This window comes from Myxocyprinus asiaticus, chromosome 49, assembly GCF_019703515.2.
Source record: "Myxocyprinus asiaticus isolate MX2 ecotype Aquarium Trade chromosome 49, UBuf_Myxa_2, whole genome shotgun sequence".
Classification (NCBI taxonomy): domain Eukaryota; kingdom Metazoa; phylum Chordata; class Actinopteri; order Cypriniformes; family Catostomidae; genus Myxocyprinus; species Myxocyprinus asiaticus.
This window is the reverse complement of record NC_059392.1, coordinates 5,387,501-5,406,408: the sequence shown is the minus strand read 5'-3', so window position 1 is coordinate 5,406,408 and position 18,908 is coordinate 5,387,501. Positions and strand designations below refer to the sequence as shown.

Sequence of the window (18,908 nt, the reverse complement as noted above, 5' to 3'; positions counted from 1 at the left end):
TAGTATTATGCTGTATCCTGTCTGCACTAACACACACACACAACCTTTAACCTCTGTTAATCTTACGGAAGCAATAGAACACCCTCGGACAGAGGTCCCATCTTCAACATTGATTTTTGCAGGAATTCTGAAGTGCTAAATGGTTTTGAGTTTCCCGGTTCACCCAAGAGTAAAATGGAATTTTCCAGCAATGTTGTCAGTGCTACATATTGCTTGACATTTCATCTGTCACATACAATAACTTTAATCAATTCATGCAAAAAGTGAGAACAATGGCAGTGACATTTACAGAAATCTGAACACCCACTCACTGCTAAAACCCAGAAGGCATTAGTTTCGATATGTTACCGAGCATTCTGAAGTGTTTTAAAAAGGGTGTGAATTACAGGTGGTTTGTGGGGTCTGACCCACCTAATTAAGGATTGATCCCACTTGAAGGATGTTGAAACAAGAATTTGGGGGGCATGGAAAGTACTCATTATATGAAGCTTTAATTGTAAATATTAAGATATATTTTTATAGCTATGCTTGATTTTAAGTTGCAATTTTAGCCACCCACTAAAATGGTTCATACTACTGACAAAACACCTGACCGGTTGGAACACATTGACGTTTCTTGTCATCAGGTCTCACCTACTGTCTCAGATATTTCTCTTTACTGAACTATCATATTCATACATCTGTATGTCCATTCCACTATAAAGCAACTAGCAAACAACATCCAAGAGATGATAAACACTTAAAGGGATAGTTCACCCAGAAATAAAACACTTGACAAGCTTGTCTGATCATTTGACAAGTTTTGTGTGAATATATGCCATGTTTCACTTTGATATATGAGCTGTCATGTGTTAAGGAAACACTATTAATGTGTGCTCCAGTCGAACGCTTGTGTAATGCATCATATTCACTCAGTGTTGTTTCAATGTAACAACAAAGCGCTTTTACAATTCATACAATTCATCAGGGCCACAGTGTATGCTTGTAATTGCCTGGATTTATCTTTGTCATAGCTGTCTGCTATAAATGAAAAGGCTGCCTGATGCTCTTGACAGTATAAAAGTGTGTATGTTTAGTCTGCATTCACACAAAAAGGAGAGGAACTCGAAAAGAGAAGAACGAAAATCTGGCCTTGACTAAAGCTGGTCAGTGAAGCATCTTTATATCTGAACTATACACTAGGCAAAAAAGGTTCTTTGGGGTTCTATGTAGACAAATATTACGGTTCCATGTTGGTAACCCTAAAAGGTTCTATATAGAACCTTTTCACTTGGCTCAAAGAACCCTTTAGGGTTACCTAAAAATTACAGTTATGTCATCATTTACTTATTATTTACCCTCATGTCATTCCAAACCTGTACAACTTTCTTTTTTCTGTGGAACGCAGAATTAGACATTTTGAAGAATGTACTGGTCGTTTGTTTCCATGCAATTATGAAGAATGGTGGCTGAACCTTTAAAGCTTTAAAAAGGATGCAAAAGCACCATAAAAGTAGTTCATATGACTCGTTCATTATATACAAACTTTTTAAATATAAAAAGTGTGAAGCCATATAATAGCTTAGTTTGAGAAACAGCCTATAATGTATTGTTAAAAGAATCTTAGCTCTCCTTGGCTAGCTCATGAGAGAAGTAGCGATGTCCAATTCATTAACAAATTGTTCTTTTGAGTCGAATCTTTTCAACGAATCATTCAATACAGTTCTAAAAATCAGTCTGAATGATTCAATCATGAATCTGAGTGATCTTTTTCTCAAGTTCAACTCACTAACCTCATTGTAGGCAACGAATATCAGTGAAAAGTGGCTTAAATTTCGATATGTTGCTTTTACGATGGCTCACGGAAAGCATTTTGAATAGATCGGACTGAGAATTAAATTTAGAGAAATTAAACTTAATTTAATTTTACGTCCCTCAATTGCAACAATGTGACATTTGGTCTACATAATACAAAAATGCCACCATTAAAGTATGAAATGGTGCCTATTTTTTTTTAGTCAAAAGCACATAAAGTGCAGCTAGACTGCTTGGCTCTATGAATGGAGACTTCGGAAAGAGTTGAGTGAAGGTCATCTGAAGGTCATTTCCTTTCGCAGGGAAAAATGACCTGAAACAGCATGTGGATTGAATGAGTTTGAGGAACACACAGGAAGAGATTCAACGCCCTGGGCAAAGACACACACACACCCAGAATGAAATAAAGAATGAGTCATTAGGAATGAGCTGATGAATCACAACTCTATGAAAGGAAAATGATGTCAGTAATGCATGCCTTGTAATGATATCTACTTTTGTATATAATATCATATTTCTACAAGATTCTGTATTGAAATGTAATCTACAATCATGTTTTAGTCTTGGTAAAAAAAACTGACCAATATTCTGACCACCAGCGTCTTTAAAGACCCAACAAAACAACCAAAAAGAACACATTTCATTTCAAAAAGTTTCTTTTTCATTTCTTTTTGGATTTATTTTTAAGGGAAAAATATATAATTCAATAAATATTATGTCAACATCAACAAAAACAGACATAAATGGACCTCAACACACAGAAAGCATTAAGAAAATTACAGACATCCTACATTAGGAAACGTTTTTTTAACATCACGTACACATTTCTCAACATTTACACATGAAAATTGTTTAATACTGCCTACGTGAAAACAAGTTTTTTGAAACAGTCAAGAAAATTCTCTATGAGCCATTAAAAAAAAAAAAAAAAAAAAAAAAAAAAAAACGCAAATGTAAAAAAAGCTTTTTGTTTGTTTTGTTTGTTCAAACTAAAAGTGCAACTATAAACATGCAGCGAATGACTCTTTAGCTAGCGTCATACTTATGTAAATTTTCTTTAGAGAATCTTGCAGTTCGCTACAACGAACAAAGGTGGAACGTATATTCTCCCATGGCTATGCGAGACGATATTTTGAGTAACACATTTTTATGTTTTCGCAGTCCACTCTGCGTTTGTTCGGGAACAGATGGGGAACTTACTGCATAGTAAAGAGAGGATAGTAAAAAAAAAAAAAAAAAAAAAAACGATTCTGTTGTACACTTCCTCGAAAGCCCATTTAGTTTTTGTTAGACTAGGCAGAGAAAAGCACAAATCTAATCTGACCTTCAGTTTGATATTCCACTGTTTAATCATCATTTTAACAATTGCGCTTAAACAAAAGAACTTCACAGATGTTGGAAAAGGCACAAATGTTCACGTTACGCTTTACGATAACGACAGTTCACGATGAAAAGCTACTTTTGTGCTATGATAACAGTGTTCCACAATCGTTAGTTACTGCAATAGTGTTGTTATTCCTATGGGGCATTCACACTGAAAGCAATTAAATCACTGGTGGTGGCCTACTTGTTATACTGTTTAATTTTTAACTTTCTAATAGGCGTTCCTACTTAGATTGCGCTTAACTGCACATTTACATTAACACCGCTTAATTGAACTCTGCTTAAGATGCCACAAATCGGCAACTCTCATTGGAAATGAATGACTTTTGATGGCTCTGTTGTTGCAAATTGCTGTCAGCAAAGGCGTGGCAACCATTCTAACTGGGGGGGGGGGGGGGGGGGCATTGGTTTTCTCGACTTTTACGAAATTCTAAGTTCATACCCCACATTTTAGAAAATAAACATTATATTTTAAGTATATCATTTTAAGAGTGAAAGCTAAATAATTGTAGCTCACCACAACAATTTTACAACTAAAAGCCAAACTATTGAGTCGACAACACACAATCAGTAAGTGGCATTTGACATAATAAGTATTCATAATACAAACTGTCAAGTTTCATTATTTGTCCCCCCACTTTTCAGTGTTAATGCCCCTTCAAGGAATAAACGAATGCCAGACACTATCAATTGCCAGACAACGATCAACTGAAATATCAAAGGTCGTATTTGCACTTCCATTTACCCAATCTGCACAGACAAGCGGAACCGTGATCTTACAGAACCGTAAAATAAATTTTCATTGACCCACTACAAGCCCTCTAATACATATCCATCATGCACTCCAGAATGTCGAACGTTGAGTCGAGTCATCAGACTTGAAAACCTTCCGGCTCTTTGGTTTTTCAGTTTCTGAATCCTAATGAAGAGTAATGTGATTATGAGAAGTTCTGCAGAAAACAGTGCGAGTTCAAATATACCATGGACCAAATATGGCCTATCCATGGTGACAGCTTATCTGAGCTTAGCGTAAGAAAAAGAAAACCAAGCACACACAAACTCATGCTCTCGCTCTACAGAAGAAACAAAAGACCATAACTGAGGAGGATAGAAGGAGGAAGTGATCCGTAACCACAGTAATACTCTTCCATTTCCTCATTTAGTCAAACAAACTCTACAAAGAGAGAAGTGAGAGTTTCCTTTATCCAAACTTCGCCATTTCAGAAGAAATCTTCCCCTACACAGTTCTGTCGTTCTGGTCTGTACGACAATCAAAACCGACAAATACATGCATCTTCTATTTTGGACTGTTTTAAAAATAGCAGTGAACCGAAGCTCAGTGGAACTCTGGACTCAGTGGTTATGTGATTCCACTTCCTCCTTCATTTCCTGCAGGCAGCTTAGCATCCTGATGCAACCCTCCAGAGAGGAAGCACTTCCAGGAGTCGGAAGAAAGGCCACCAAATGGCCGAGAGGGTGGAGACATCCTCCTGCTGAGTGGCTAAGTTTAGGAGGGGTGGGTGGGTTCATACTATGGGTTGACGTCCAGAACCCTCAACTTTTGTTTTGCATTTTGAGGCAATTCCAGGACTCTCTTGCTTCCACAGTCCACCCTTGCCTATTCCCAGAATGCATCTTTCCCCCCCCGACAGTTCACCTTACATGACCGTGCAGCTCTTTGCTTTGTCTTTGCGTAGGTCTGTTGCCACAGCAGCCAGGTCTGGCCGACTGGGCATATGCGAGATGCGTTTGGTGGAGCGTGCCGATTTGTTGTGCTTGATGTTTTTGTTGTTCTTATTCACGCAAGCCAACGTTGCAACATGGAAAATGTCCCGCACGCTATTCTCAGACTGTACTGCAGAACATTCGATATAAGGCGCCGATATCTGCTTAGCCATAGCTGAACCCTAAAACAGAAAGACAGAGAACAGGACTATGAACTTCGATAAGAAATTAAATCGAATGTGACAGCAATTAAAAGTTAAATCATGATTAACAGTCAAAGTGCTAAGATTATTAGTTCCAATCTCATCAAAATCAAGTTTAATGTGGAACTTAAAGACTTGAGCAAGAAGGTATTGCTCAAAGTCTAATAAGCTCTTTATCTCACAGACATTTAACATATGAGCTTGTATTAAGTTTGAACTTGTAATTCAAACCATCGTAATGGCACTGAAATGCCTTTGATGACAAATATAATTACTGGTAAAGTAATTAGATGATCATTAGATAATTAGTCAAATTAAGATAAGCCATTTAATCTGCTAAAAGATTAAAAGTTTAGAGTGTCTCAAGTTTAACTCTATCCAATACAATACCTAATGGAGTTTATCCAATGAAAACTGTCCACCTTAGTGGTTTTTAGGACGTTGGTATGCTTTGGTATAAATATGCCTTCTTCAATGCAAGGCTTCAATGCAAGCAGTTTATCTAAAGAAAACCACCCACCTGATCATATGACACAGGTGTTTGTCTGTGATTGGACAGTTCCACTAAAGTTGTGAGGTCCGTTCTGAGGTCTGACTTGCATCCAACAAGCAGCATCTTTGTGTTGGGACAAAATTCCTGGATCTCTCCTTTCCACTGTGCAAGAAAGAGACAACCACAGAAAGATTAAACCAATTGGCTTTGTTCCATCTTTGTTCCAGAGGACAAAAGGCAAGAACAAGCATTTCCAGTTCCATCCCATCCCTTTTTTCATGAGCAAAAGAGTATTAATCTTCCATGCAACAGGTGAGGCAAATACTTCCTGTGAGAATAAAGAGTTCCTGTGAGAAATTCAGAGTGTGTGCTTTTCTCCCCACAATGCTACAGGTGATCTGCATTCCTTTCCTTCCGAAACAAAGCTTTTCCTGTGTTGGTGTGGCATTAAATCGCAGGATTTAATCTCTGCTTACACAGACTCAGGGCAAGTTTGTGTAGTCGGCGGGATCCAGACAGTTGTACGATTGTTTGCACAGGAACACGGACACCCTACATTTTCTCATTCCTATGATTTGTTGTGCTCACCTCTGGCTTCCAGAGGCCTCAAAATCCCCGGAGAGCTCTGAGCAAGGACCTGCATGCCACCTGATCTTGTTCCAGATTCTCTGACCCAGATCTCAACCATAACCATTTTAAGACAAACCACAGGACTGAACTTCCACTCACATGCTTTGGTTAATGCCAGCATAATAATACTATCAAGTAGGGTTTCAGACACCTGACCCCTGTCTGAAAGCCTAAAAGAAGATATTCAACCCTACCAAACAAAGGGCAACTTCACTTGGATATAAAAGAGAATGGGCAGATCACAAAACAAACTGAATAGGGCTTTCTCAGAATCATGAATGCCGGTTAATCAATTAGTCTGTATGGAACCAGTGTGGTCAAGCATTGCAGCCTGTATTTTGAACCAACTATTCCACCAAAACTATTAACTAATTGTAACCCCATCCTTAACCATGGCCCTAATTTCAGAGGGCAATGATTGGTAGAAAGGAATATTGCTCAAGACCCTAACCCCAACCCTACACCTAACCCTAACCCTGAACTCTACCCTATAATCTGATTAGTTGATAGGAACTTTGTTTCAGACCCTAACCTAATTTCTAACCCCAAAATCCGATTGGTTGAAAGAAAATGTTGTTTCAGGAACAATAAAGCATGTTTATCCAGGAATGTCTTACTTGTGTAAATCACATCAAGATTCGTCAATACAGTTACTTCAAGGTGAAAAATGCTCACCTTCTTTAAGACACTATCCAGGGTTTCTGGTCGGCTGATGTCAAAGCATATGATGACGGCATCTGAGTCCGGGTACGAGAGAGGTCTGACGTTGTCATAATATGGGGAACCTGTAACACATAGACGTGGACCGGTTAGGAAAGACAAAGTTTTCTCAAACTCAAAGAACTCAAGTAGGATAGTATGTTTCAAGTGCCGTCAATGTATCACTTAACAATTTATCTTTCACTAAGAAACCCAGCACAGACAGTTGTTTAAAAGCATTCATGAATTCTTAAACCACTGAAATGTCTTTTAAGACATACCAACCATGAAACTTGTACACACAAATGCACTGACACACATACTTTTAAACAGGTTTTTATTCATAAAACAATCTCAGTTTAGGAAACACTTCAAGTACACTCCAAGTTAATTTTCTTGAAATTTAGCTGGTGCTTATGTGACACAACCACAGATACCTCTGCTACCACAACTAAAATGATACATTTTACATAAAGAAAATGTGAGTGGTACTTGCCCACACAAAACTCTCCACCACAATGTTAAAGTGTTGTGGGTGGTTACCAGAGTGTTGCTATTCGGTTGCTGAGGTTTTCTGAATGTTTTTTGGTGTATTGCTATGTGGTTCTTATGGTGTTCTGGGTAGCTGCTAGGGTGTTGTGGATGGTTGCCAAGACATTGCAATGCGGTTGTTATGGTGTTCTTTGTGGTTGTTCGTGTGTTTTGGGTTGTTGACAAAGCATTGCTATGTGGTTGTTGAGGTATTTCGAGTATTTTTTGTTGCTATGTAGTTGCTACGGTGTTATGGGTGGTTGCTAGGGTGTTTTGGGGGGTTGCAAAGGTGTTGCTATGTTGTTGCTGATGTGTTCTGAGTGTTTTTAGTGTGTTGCTTTGTGGTTGTTAGGGTGTTCTTGATGGTGCTAGGGCATTTCATGGTGGTTGCTTATGGGCTCAAGTCAATAAAGAGCACCCCCCCCCCCCACCACCCCCTTCCCCCTCAATTACCTCCATCAATGTGACTCTAGTTTCGCCTGTTCTATCGTCCATGTTTGCTTTAGTAAATGGCACAAATAATTAGACACTTTCCACATGTGGCATGCCCTTCCCCCAACTCTCAAGAGAATTTATCTTAAGTCCTCGAGAGGAGAGTTCAGCCGTGGATTTACTACGATAAAAAGCAAAGCATAGCTCCCACCCACCGTTAACGCAACATGCACCACGCAATCCCCAGAAGACCAACATGTTTATAACATGCCAGATTCTGTTTTGTTTGACAGAATGATGATTCACAGTGCCAAAAATTAAGTGGAAAAATGTGAAATTGCAAACACACATGCAGCCCAAAGCATCATATTCCAGTTACAGAATCAGGCCAAAAACCAGAACAACAACTCTTTCACTCTTTCACTGTTCAACATGAGATGTTTGGTTATTTTATTTCACAGATACTTTAATTAGTAATTCGTAATGTCTAAATCCAATCAGTAAAGTTATTTTGAATTTAGGTCTTTAGATTTAGTTTTAATAGTTGTCATTGTTTTGCTGTAAATACAGTATATTAAATGTCTATAGGGCAACAAATATACTTTGGTATGAAATGTAAAAAAAAAAAAAGAAAAGAAGTGGCAGTAACATGGTATTGTTATAGTATCAGATGTTAATACCATAAGTAATGTTTCAGTATGTGCCCTTACAAAAAACATGGTGTTAACATGGTTAATGTAAATACAAAGTGTTACCATGGTACCATGTCTAAAAACATGGTAATACTTCGTTAGTGTGGCTTTCAGCTGTTTCTGCAGACATGCACACACAATAAATGCCCACACACATGCATACATGAACACACTCAAACCAAAACACACACATAGTTCTCTCTCTAAACAGATCACTAAACATTTAATTTTATTTCACTGTCCAATGCATGCACACAAAACCCCAAACACCGCTGTGTGTGTAGTATTTGTGTAAATAATAGCTAACTTCAGTGACACAGAAAAACACACACGCACTTGTGGGACCCCATAGCTATCACAACACACACCACATTCCTCAGTGTGTGTAAGTGTGTGTGTGTTGTGTGTGGGGGGGTGATCTGACAAAACAGCTGATGGATTCCCTGAGTGTTAAAATGACTTCTCTAAGCATGTGTTGACCCCATAAAGTCGCGCACACACACAGGGTAAAGAACTCTTGGCCATTGGTATTGTTGGCTTGGCTCACTCTTGGCTTTCCTGATCTACATCAAAACAAAGCAATAAATGAACACATACTTCAACGTGAAGTAAACTTAACCCCTAATCTACATTAAAAATATGTGTTTAGTTTGTTAGTTTGTATTGTTTTGATAAATGGAACTTAGACCAGAAAAAATACTGAAACAACAGATAGCCCTTTTCCACTGAAATTGTGATGGTACTCGTGTCAAGCCTGTGCTCCGCTGGTTCGTAAACCGACCACGCTTTTCCACTGACCTGAGAACCAAATGGTGACGTAACGGGTTACTGTCTATGTAGTAGTTTCACGTGACTACCTCAAACATAAACAAACATGGCGCCTCACAGAGTGTTTGTATACAGCTTTCACTCTTGTTTTTGGGGACATATTTGAACATAAGGATTAATGCAATCCTTGCTCAACAAGATTGCCAGAGACAACATCTACGCTAAAGATGACAGGTAATGTAATTACATTATATTGTATGAACTACGTATGGCTTAACTTGCTAAGTTCTGTAAACAGTTACAGTGGAATCATTATTAACATTGGTGTAGCAGATGGTTGTGGATGGATTTTTGCCATAGCATATCATATTATTGATTGAGAATCCCAACGTTTTACTTAACAGATAGCCGCAATCTTCCAAACTTGGTGAGTAGCTGGTTAAAAATCCCCTTACAGAACAAAACAATGCACAAATAAGATGACAGCAGTGTAAGAAAAGCTGCCAAAGTTGGCAAATATAACTTAATGAGATCAGCTGCAGAGGACACCAGCGATTCACCGTTTATCACGAGCGTTACTGGCTGAATTCAATGCCCCGATTAGTTTGCAGGCTGGTCGGTGTCCGAGTCCAAAACATCATTGCTCCATCCACTGTCACTTTTGCTTATGTCCTTCTTATGGTATCCGTGCTCCCTTAAGTGTTTTTCAATTTGTTTATGATTTGGTCAATTGTCCGATTGAAGGCGCCGTGCATCATTTCGAGCTGTATCTTCATTCTCGTAGAGTATTTTTTTTCCTTTGCGATCTCTCTAGTTTATCTCGGATCTCCATAAATACCATATCGCAAGTAGAGCACTCGTTTTGTCGTGTTACCTGAATGCTTTTGATGTCTGATAATTTTGTGGGTTTTTTATTGATTGTTTTTTTTATTTGACGGTTCTTCCATGTCTCATGACCTAATGTCTTTGAGGTTACATGCACATTCTAACAACGTTTATGCTAAATGTAATGTCATGTAAACACCTTCAATGGTTTTCCGTTATGTAGGCAAGGTCATAATTGCTTTAAGCTAAAACCGATCGACATACTGTATGTAGATTTTTACCTACTACACCGATTTCATGTTGCATGTAAAAAAATGTACCGCCATTCTTACCGACATATTCTATGTTGGCAAGTGTTGTGTATATGACTGTTTACGTTTTGACATCAAAAGCAGAGAATAATGCGATGATTTCCCTTATAAAATCGAGATTTCATGGCAAATTTGCTGCAAATTCGCCACTGATTATTTTCACATGTAAATGAGCTTTGTGCAAACTTGCAGCAAATATTCCATTGTTGCAAAGGTTTGGTGCAGGTTCAAAACTAGCGGTGAAAAGCTGCAAACTTCTGGCAAACATTTGTGGCAAATCATAAGCATGTGAAAATAATGAGTGGCAAATGTGCTGCAAGTTTGCAGCTAGTTTACCAGAACTCTAGATTTTTTGTAAAGGTTTAAATCTCATGTAAATACGTTTTTTCTTGCGTTATCGGATTTTTCGAATAAGACGATTTTTTTATTATCAGCGAATTGCTGTGCATGGAACAACACTAATTGATGTTAAAGGAATATTCCGGGTTCAATACAAGTTAAGCTCAACCGACAGCATTTGTGACATAATGTTGATTACCACAAACACTAATTTAGACTCGTCCTGCTTTTTCTTTAAGTAAAGTCAAAATCTGGGTTATAGTGAGACACTGACAATTGAAGTAAATGGGGCCAATCTGTAAACATTAAAATACTCACTGTTTCAAAAGTATAGCCACAAGATATAAACAATGTGCATGTTGACATGATTTTTAAAGATTTTAGATGATTTCTGCCTTTTAAACCCTCCAAAAATTGTCTCCATTCACTTCCATTGTAAGTGCCTCACTGTAACCACGATTTTTGCTATTTTTTTTAAAGATAAGGAGAGACAAGTCGAAATTAATTTTTGTGGTAATCAATATTTAGTTGTTGATGCCTAACAACTAAAAATCTGGTCTATTCCCCACACAAAGCTATTGGTATTGTTTATGGCTTCAGAAGACTTGAAAATATAGCACACAAATTGTATGGACTACTTTTATGACTTTCTATTGAGCTTTTTTGTCATTTTGGAGCTTGATAGACACCTTTTACTTAAATTATACAGACAAAAGCAGCCAGGATATTCTTCATACAGTCATACAGGTTTGGAAGACATGATGTGTAGTAAATGACAGAATGTTTATTTTTGGGTGAACTATACCTTTAAGTCATAGCATTTTGATAAAATTGACACATATCGTTACAAACCTGTACCAAAAAAAGAACAAAGTCTTCTCAATTCTTCTTGAGCTCAACATCACTACACAAGCTCCTCCTCAAAGTAATTTCCTCTCTGGCTAACAAGGTAAGAATCATTTCAAAGAAAATAACGGTTCACATGGTGGTTTTTTTTCTTCCTGGCGGCCCACCGCACAATAGCTGCTTTGTGGACTGTAAGAGCAAACCTTTCCTCTCAGGAATGCGAGGCATGCAAGCCCAAATCGCCGAGCCCAGAAATGTGATCCAAGCAACAATAGTTGACTAGATTTGAGGAGCATTGGAGAGTCGGTCAGAGAAAGGCTGTCCCAGCAGGAGACTACTCAACTGATCCTGGGAACGTTTTGTTTACTGGGGTCAGCTGATAATGGGGTCTCCCTTGCTGATAATAGTCAAGTGTTGGATTAAAGGATTTAGATAACAAAGTCTCAGGTCAGGACTTTAAAGAGACTTGCTACAGCTGTATGATACCAATTCACAAAACAAAATAAAGCATAAACACTGAAATTTTTGAACATAGATAAAGATTGAGGGTGTTCAAGTTGTTTGCCAGGGCACTTCCAAGTAATTTCTAGGGTGTTTTGGGTAGTTGCTAATTGGCCCAAGTCAAACGAGTCAATCCCAAGTCACTATAATATTCTGGTCTCCAGAAATTACTCCGGTCTCTGTATTTTTTTTCTTCCATTTTATCATCCAACACACAAAGAACATAAATTTGATTACTGAGAAAATTATTAGCATACAGTACCTCTCCTCAGTAAGCCACAAAATTTGAGGTTTCATTCATGCCTGTTGCGCAAACGGACTCCAATTACGCCCCCAAGTTTCAACTGCGGTCTTACCCACAACCTCAACAGTTTGAAGGTTAAAACCTTTCAGCTGCAAAACCAAACGACAATGCACAAGGTTACCCACTGAGACAGCCAATCAAATATGCCAATTTCAAAGACAGCCAATCGAAAACATCTACTCCATGACATCTGTCACAGGCCGTAGGTGGACGAACAAAGATGAGATGCTTTGGGGGACAATGGATCGAATTTTCCACCACTGAAGCTACGATTATCTGAAACTATATGCTTATTGTAAAATTCCCAAGTCACAATGGAACAAAACCAGCCGAGAGCAGTGTGTGCATATATTGATTGATCATGTCTGACTGGTGGACAGGGAACCTTTGAAACAGGCATGTGGAGACCCAGGTTTCACATCTGCAGGGGGTTTCTGGTCAGTAAGTGTCTGGAAGAGAGGGGCTGGGGGAAGGGTCCCATTCCAGGGAGGATCGGCTATTAAGGGATACATACACAAATGCTCATGGCCATTGAGATGATAGGAGAGTATGCGGTCTCTCATCTCCGGTAATGTGTTATCCTGGCACATGGCCTCTTGTGTATCGTATAACATACAGTACACGGACATACACACTTGGGTGTCGGATTTAGAAGACTAACCCCTAGAGTCAATATAGACTACAAAACCCTAATGAAACATTCATGAAGTGGACTGGCAGATGCACAGACACTTCGACATTGAAATATTAAAATATTACACTACACAACATAATTGGCGGCACACTTACAAAAGACGTTACGCAAGACTTACGTACAATTAAACATGGAAAATGAGCATGACACACTTTTTCTCTGAAATAACGGTCAACACTACACTACACAACTAAGTTTTTCTAAACAATAAGGATAGATGGTTTTAACGTAAAAAACAATTGGGTGGCAATCTCAAAAAAGACATGATGCAAAACTTGTTCAATTAAACATGGAAAACAAGCATTCACAGACAAAACAGTCTAAAATTATATTACGCAAATAAACTCTTGGTAACAATACACATCGATGGTTTTAAAGTAGAAAATAATGGGCAACAGTCTCAAAGATGTCACGCAATAATTCAGTTCAATTAGAAAACAGGCAACACTTTCACTCTAAAATAACAGTCAAACATAACACTACGCAAATAAATTATTTATAACAATAAACATTGATCATTTTAACATAGAAAGTAATGGGCAGGAGTCTCAAAAACGTTATTACGGAAGACGAGATCAATTAAATATGGGAAATGGGTATTAAACATTTACTCTGAAGTAACGGTCAAATATTATACTGTGCAAATAAATTCTTCATAACAATAAGCATTATTGGTTTTACTGTAGAAAGTATTGTCCGACAATCTAAAAAAAGACCTTTTGCAAGACTTGAATTCAACTAAACATGGAAAACAAGCATGAAACACTTGGACTCGGAAATAACAGTCAAACATTACCCTAAACAACTGAATTCTTTGTAAAAATAAACATTGATGGCTTTAAAGTAGAAAATAATGGGCATCAATCTAAAATTTTGTTACGTAAGAACTGAGTTCAGTTAAATGCGGAAAACAAGCATTAAACAAACACTCACAAATGCAAAGGCACTTTGACTGAAATAAACTTTACAAACTTTACACTATGCAAATAAATCCTTCATAATAATAAGCACTGATGGTTTCAATGAACAATTAATGGGCGGCAGTCTCACAAAAGACGTTATGCAAGATTTGAGTTCAATCAAACATGGAAAACAAGCATTAAAATAAACCAAAGAAACATAAACACCATTGTATTCTGCTCTTTTGTGTTTTTAACAAAAAGTCTTGGTTTTTTCTTTAAGAAACCAACTAGTTAATTCCAGGATTATAAGCATGTATTTTTAAGACTCCTAATGTATCAATAGGTTCCATGTCAGATCAGTGACGGATGTTGTCAGCTGAATAGTGAATGGGGTCGTGACTCAACAGCTGATTGCTGGACCATGACAGGAGCAGCCAACTGATTGGCTGATGGGGTGGCAGTTGTTAAAGATAGCAGCACAAGGAAAAGATACAAACAAACTACCCACTGGGGGAATTCTGGAAGCAATACCGTGGTTTATCTATTCAAAACACTTAAGGCGATGAATGTAAGATTGTTAGAGGGAATTTCTGCAACCACACAAATCTTGAAAGGCTGCTCAGTCTGTCTGGCTCTCTATCTATCATTATCTGCAATGTGCTCAGGTGTGCTCGGAACTTGTTAAATCCTGGATTTAGGCATTTGAGAGGAAATACCACACACACTGGGGAGACCTCGGAGTCTGGTTCTGACAGAATAACTTACACCATAATGAACAGCAGCCTACATGTCCAAACATCAGTACCAGACGGGCGGTCCTGCCCGCAGACAGTTATTTGAACGCTCCTGTACCTACTTCACAGACTTCACCACCATGTCATGAATTACAATTTGATACAGCTCTAGAATTTGTCAATGCTTCCAGATTAGCACATGGCCCAAGATTTAGGTCTGACTCTAGATTTAGGACATTTATATAGAGTAGCACATGCCTGTAGATTCTGGAAATGGATCAAAATTCAACAGATGAGCCAAGATTCAAGAGCAACTAAACACATGGCTCTAGATTTAAGACATGAAACTAGATTTATAGTATACTTCTGGAATCAGCTAGTTCATTATCGAAAGATTACAATCAAGACTTTTGGTTTACAACACACAGTAGAAGGATACAATAGTGTTTACATTTATTGTCTGTTAAATGCTTGTTTTCCATTGAACTTGAGTCTTGTGTAACATCTTTTCTGACTGTCGTCCATTATTTTCTGCATCAATGCTTTTTGTTACAAAGAATTTAATGTGTAGTATAATGTTGTCCTTCATGGTTTTAGATTCAGAATGTGGATTCAGATTTTATCATACATATTTGTATTCAGGAAATGGATCCAGATTGAGTGGAAACTGATTCTAGATTTAGGATATGATCCTACATTTAGGTATGACTCAACCCTGCTAAAGAGGCCATCTTAGACTAGCATGAATTGCATTGCTGGTCCAAGCTTATTTATGCTGGTTTGGTGTTGGTCTAACTGGTGGATCAGCTTAGCCATACTTTTCACCAGCAAATCTTAGCTGGGGAAATGTATTGACCAGCATCAAAATCAATGCCGATTGAGCACATGCCTCTAGATTCAGGAGATGACTCAAAGTTTACACTCACTGAGCACTTAGGAACACCTAGGAACACTATGGTCCTAATAAAGTGCCAGACTTGGTCTTCTGCTGTAGTAGCCCATCCGCCTCAAAGTTCGACGTGTTGTGCATTCTGAGATGCTATTCTGCTCACTACAATTGTACAGAGTGGTTAACTGAGTTACCGTAGCCTTTCTGTCAGCTCAAACCAGTCTGGCCATTCTCTGTTGACCTATCTCATCAACAAGGTGTTTCCATCAGCAGAACTGCAGCTCACTGGATGTTTTTTGTTTTTGGCACCATTCTAAGTAAATTCTAGAGATTGTTGTGTGTGAAAATCCCAAGAGATCACCAGTTACAGAAACACTCAAACCAGCCCGTCTGGCTCCAATAAACATGCCACAGTCTAAATCACTACGATTTCCCCATTCTGATGGTTGATGTGTACATTAACTGAAGCTCCTGACCCGTATCTGCCTGATTTTATGCATTGCACTGCTGCCACATGATTGGCTGATTAGATAATCGCATGAAAAAGTTGGTGTATAGGTGTACCTAATAAAGTGCTCTGTGACTGTAGGTTTGAAGGCTAGGGTATACATTGTTTTTCAACGTGCCATTCCGTCTTGCGCACTATTGAGTGCTCAGCCTTTTAAAAGTATACTCGTTGGACCCCAAGTTCATATGAACAAGTGCTTTGTGATACTCTTTTAGCACAGTCAATGGCAGCCACTTACGCCAATGAAGTGAAAAGGCGTGGACAGTCTACGCATACTCTGCCAATGACGAAATTTTAGTCAAGTGCGCTGTGCACGAGATGTACCGACATGTGGAAAACCAAAGTATACATTCGCCTTCACACCACCACGTGGAAAACTTTCCATTACGATACTTGTTTATGCTAGTTATTGCCAGTCTGGTGTTGATCTAACTGGTGGACTTGCATAGGTATGCTCTTCGCCAGCACAACTTATCTCGACCAGCATGGTAATGAAACTGGTTGAACCAGGAAGTCTTGCTGGTTTAGCTAGTGAAGAAGCCTGATGGGGACACCAGCACACCATCATCCCATGATTTTCAACAGGAAAGATTTAGCACATAACTCTATATTTAAGACCACACACACGGCACCAAACAACCACAGTCTTAGGTCCAGGTCTGAACACAGTTTACTCCAAATCACAGCTAAGCTCCACAGAGGCCAAAACCTTAGACTAATGCAGTCTGTCTGGCTGTATCCTTTACTGGGGCTGTGATTACCTCCAGACAGCAGGTCTGGTCTCTCTTGGGTGATCTGAGTGGGAGCTTTGGAAATGGACCAGCACCCTACATTCAACCAGAGCGAGCTAAGACCCTGCTCTCAGTTGCCTCTGTGTGGTCACGGTCACGGCTGTTTGGTTTAGTTAAATGCGTGAATTACAGAAAAGAAAAGAAAAAACAACTGGGGTAACAGTTTCATTTGTTTACTCAAAACATAATTTACAGCAAATGTTTCCTGTGATGCCATCCTAACATTGGGTGACTGTTCACCCAAAAATGAAAATTTACTCCATCGTTTACTTTAATTTCAAATCTGACTTTGGGTAGGTAAATGATGACATAATTTTCCTTTTTTGGTTGAAATATCCCTTTAAAAGTGAGGTGTCCACGGATCATTTTCCACAGATGGGTGGAGTGTGTGAGAGTGTATTAGAAGGGTGTGTATATATATGTGTGATTAAATGCTTGGCAGGCTGTTGAACGGACTCTGAGATGTGCTCAATCGCTTGGAATGAGAAACAAACCCAGATTTTCCTTCAGGCGTAAACGTCTTAGCAATCAAATCATTACCATGCAAAACACACTGATGCATCAAAATGATGAAACCTTAGTGGTATTTTGAAGGACAACAACATGTCTGAATGTGTCTCGGACAGGTGTGCTCTAATCTTTTACATACATAAGTGAACAACATTTACATATAGGAAATTTTTCAGGCAAAACAATCACTGTTAAACCCTTGTTTATTAGATTACAACATAGCCTATGATGTGTTTTTATGAAGTTAATTTACCTCTTATTAACATTAATGTGTTAACTACTATAAAACACTATATATAGCATTGTATAGTACTAAAGTGCATATAGTATATAAGAATATATAGGATGCTTACGTCACATATCTGTAACACTGTAGAACATTAGAAATATTCTAATCTGAATTTACTGAGGACATCCCATGATCCCCCTTATCCATCTATAATCAGTCTACACTGTATTATCACAGTAAATATATTGTATTGCATATTGTACTTTTAGTTATATAGTGTACAGTAAAGTTTATATAGTAGTAAATATATATATATATATATATAAATAAGAGTAAATATGATATAGTATAGTACACTTTATTATATATCTAGGTGTTAAACAATTCAATAGTGTATGTACAGTATTAAATATATACAATATAGTATAGTACACTTTTCATTTTATATATAGGTATTAAACAACTTTATATTGTGTACATATAGAGTACATTCATGATATAGTATAGTACACTTTATATTATATAGGGGTTAAACAGTTATATAACGTATATACAGAGTATACAGCACTGTATATGATACAGTACAATAGGGCCAGTGTTCAGTAAGTTCCTCAAAATAAGTAATCCACCACAAATTGCTAATTACTTCTCTTAAAATGTAATCAGATGACTTTACTGATTAATGTTTCAATTACTAAAAGTAATTTAATTGAAAGTCATTTACTGTAAACTGATTATAAGAATTTAAATGTTAAAGTGTTACACTACTTTTTACTCGAAAGTAAATAGATTACAGTAACTAATTACTTTGTAATACACCTAACACTGAATAGGGTACAATTTTTATATTACATATACAGTATATAAATAGGTTAAACAATTATATATTGTGAATACACGATATAGTATAGTACACTTTATTTAATATATACAGTAGGTGTTAAACAATTATATATTGTGTATACACAATATAGTACAGTACACTTTATATTATATAGGGGTTAAAAATTATATAATGTGTGTGTGTGTGTGTATGTATATTATATATATATATATATATATATATATATATACAGTATATATGATAAAGTACAATAGGGTACGCTTTTTATATTATATATAATTATATATAATAATTAATATTTTAAACTGTATCATTTATATATAAGTGTAAA

The 18,908-nt window shown here is 37.5% G+C and overlaps 1 protein-coding gene across 1 annotated transcript in view; it reads right to left on the bottom strand.

The window, feature by feature from the left end:
- Positions 1-2,447: 2,447 nt before the first annotated feature.
- rnd3a (Rho family GTPase 3a) overlaps positions 2,448-18,908 on the bottom strand; it is a 17,202-nt gene continuing 741 nt past the window's right edge. Inside the window, exons 3-5 of the mRNA XM_051694185.1 lie at positions 6,904-7,013; positions 5,626-5,760; positions 2,448-5,084 (exon numbers count right to left, since the gene is read on the bottom strand). Of these exons, the coding sequence (XP_051550145.1) occupies positions 4,836-5,084; positions 5,626-5,760; positions 6,904-7,013 (494 nt within the window). The 3' untranslated portion in view covers positions 2,448-4,835. The remainder of the gene's footprint in view (positions 5,085-5,625; positions 5,761-6,903; positions 7,014-18,908) is intronic.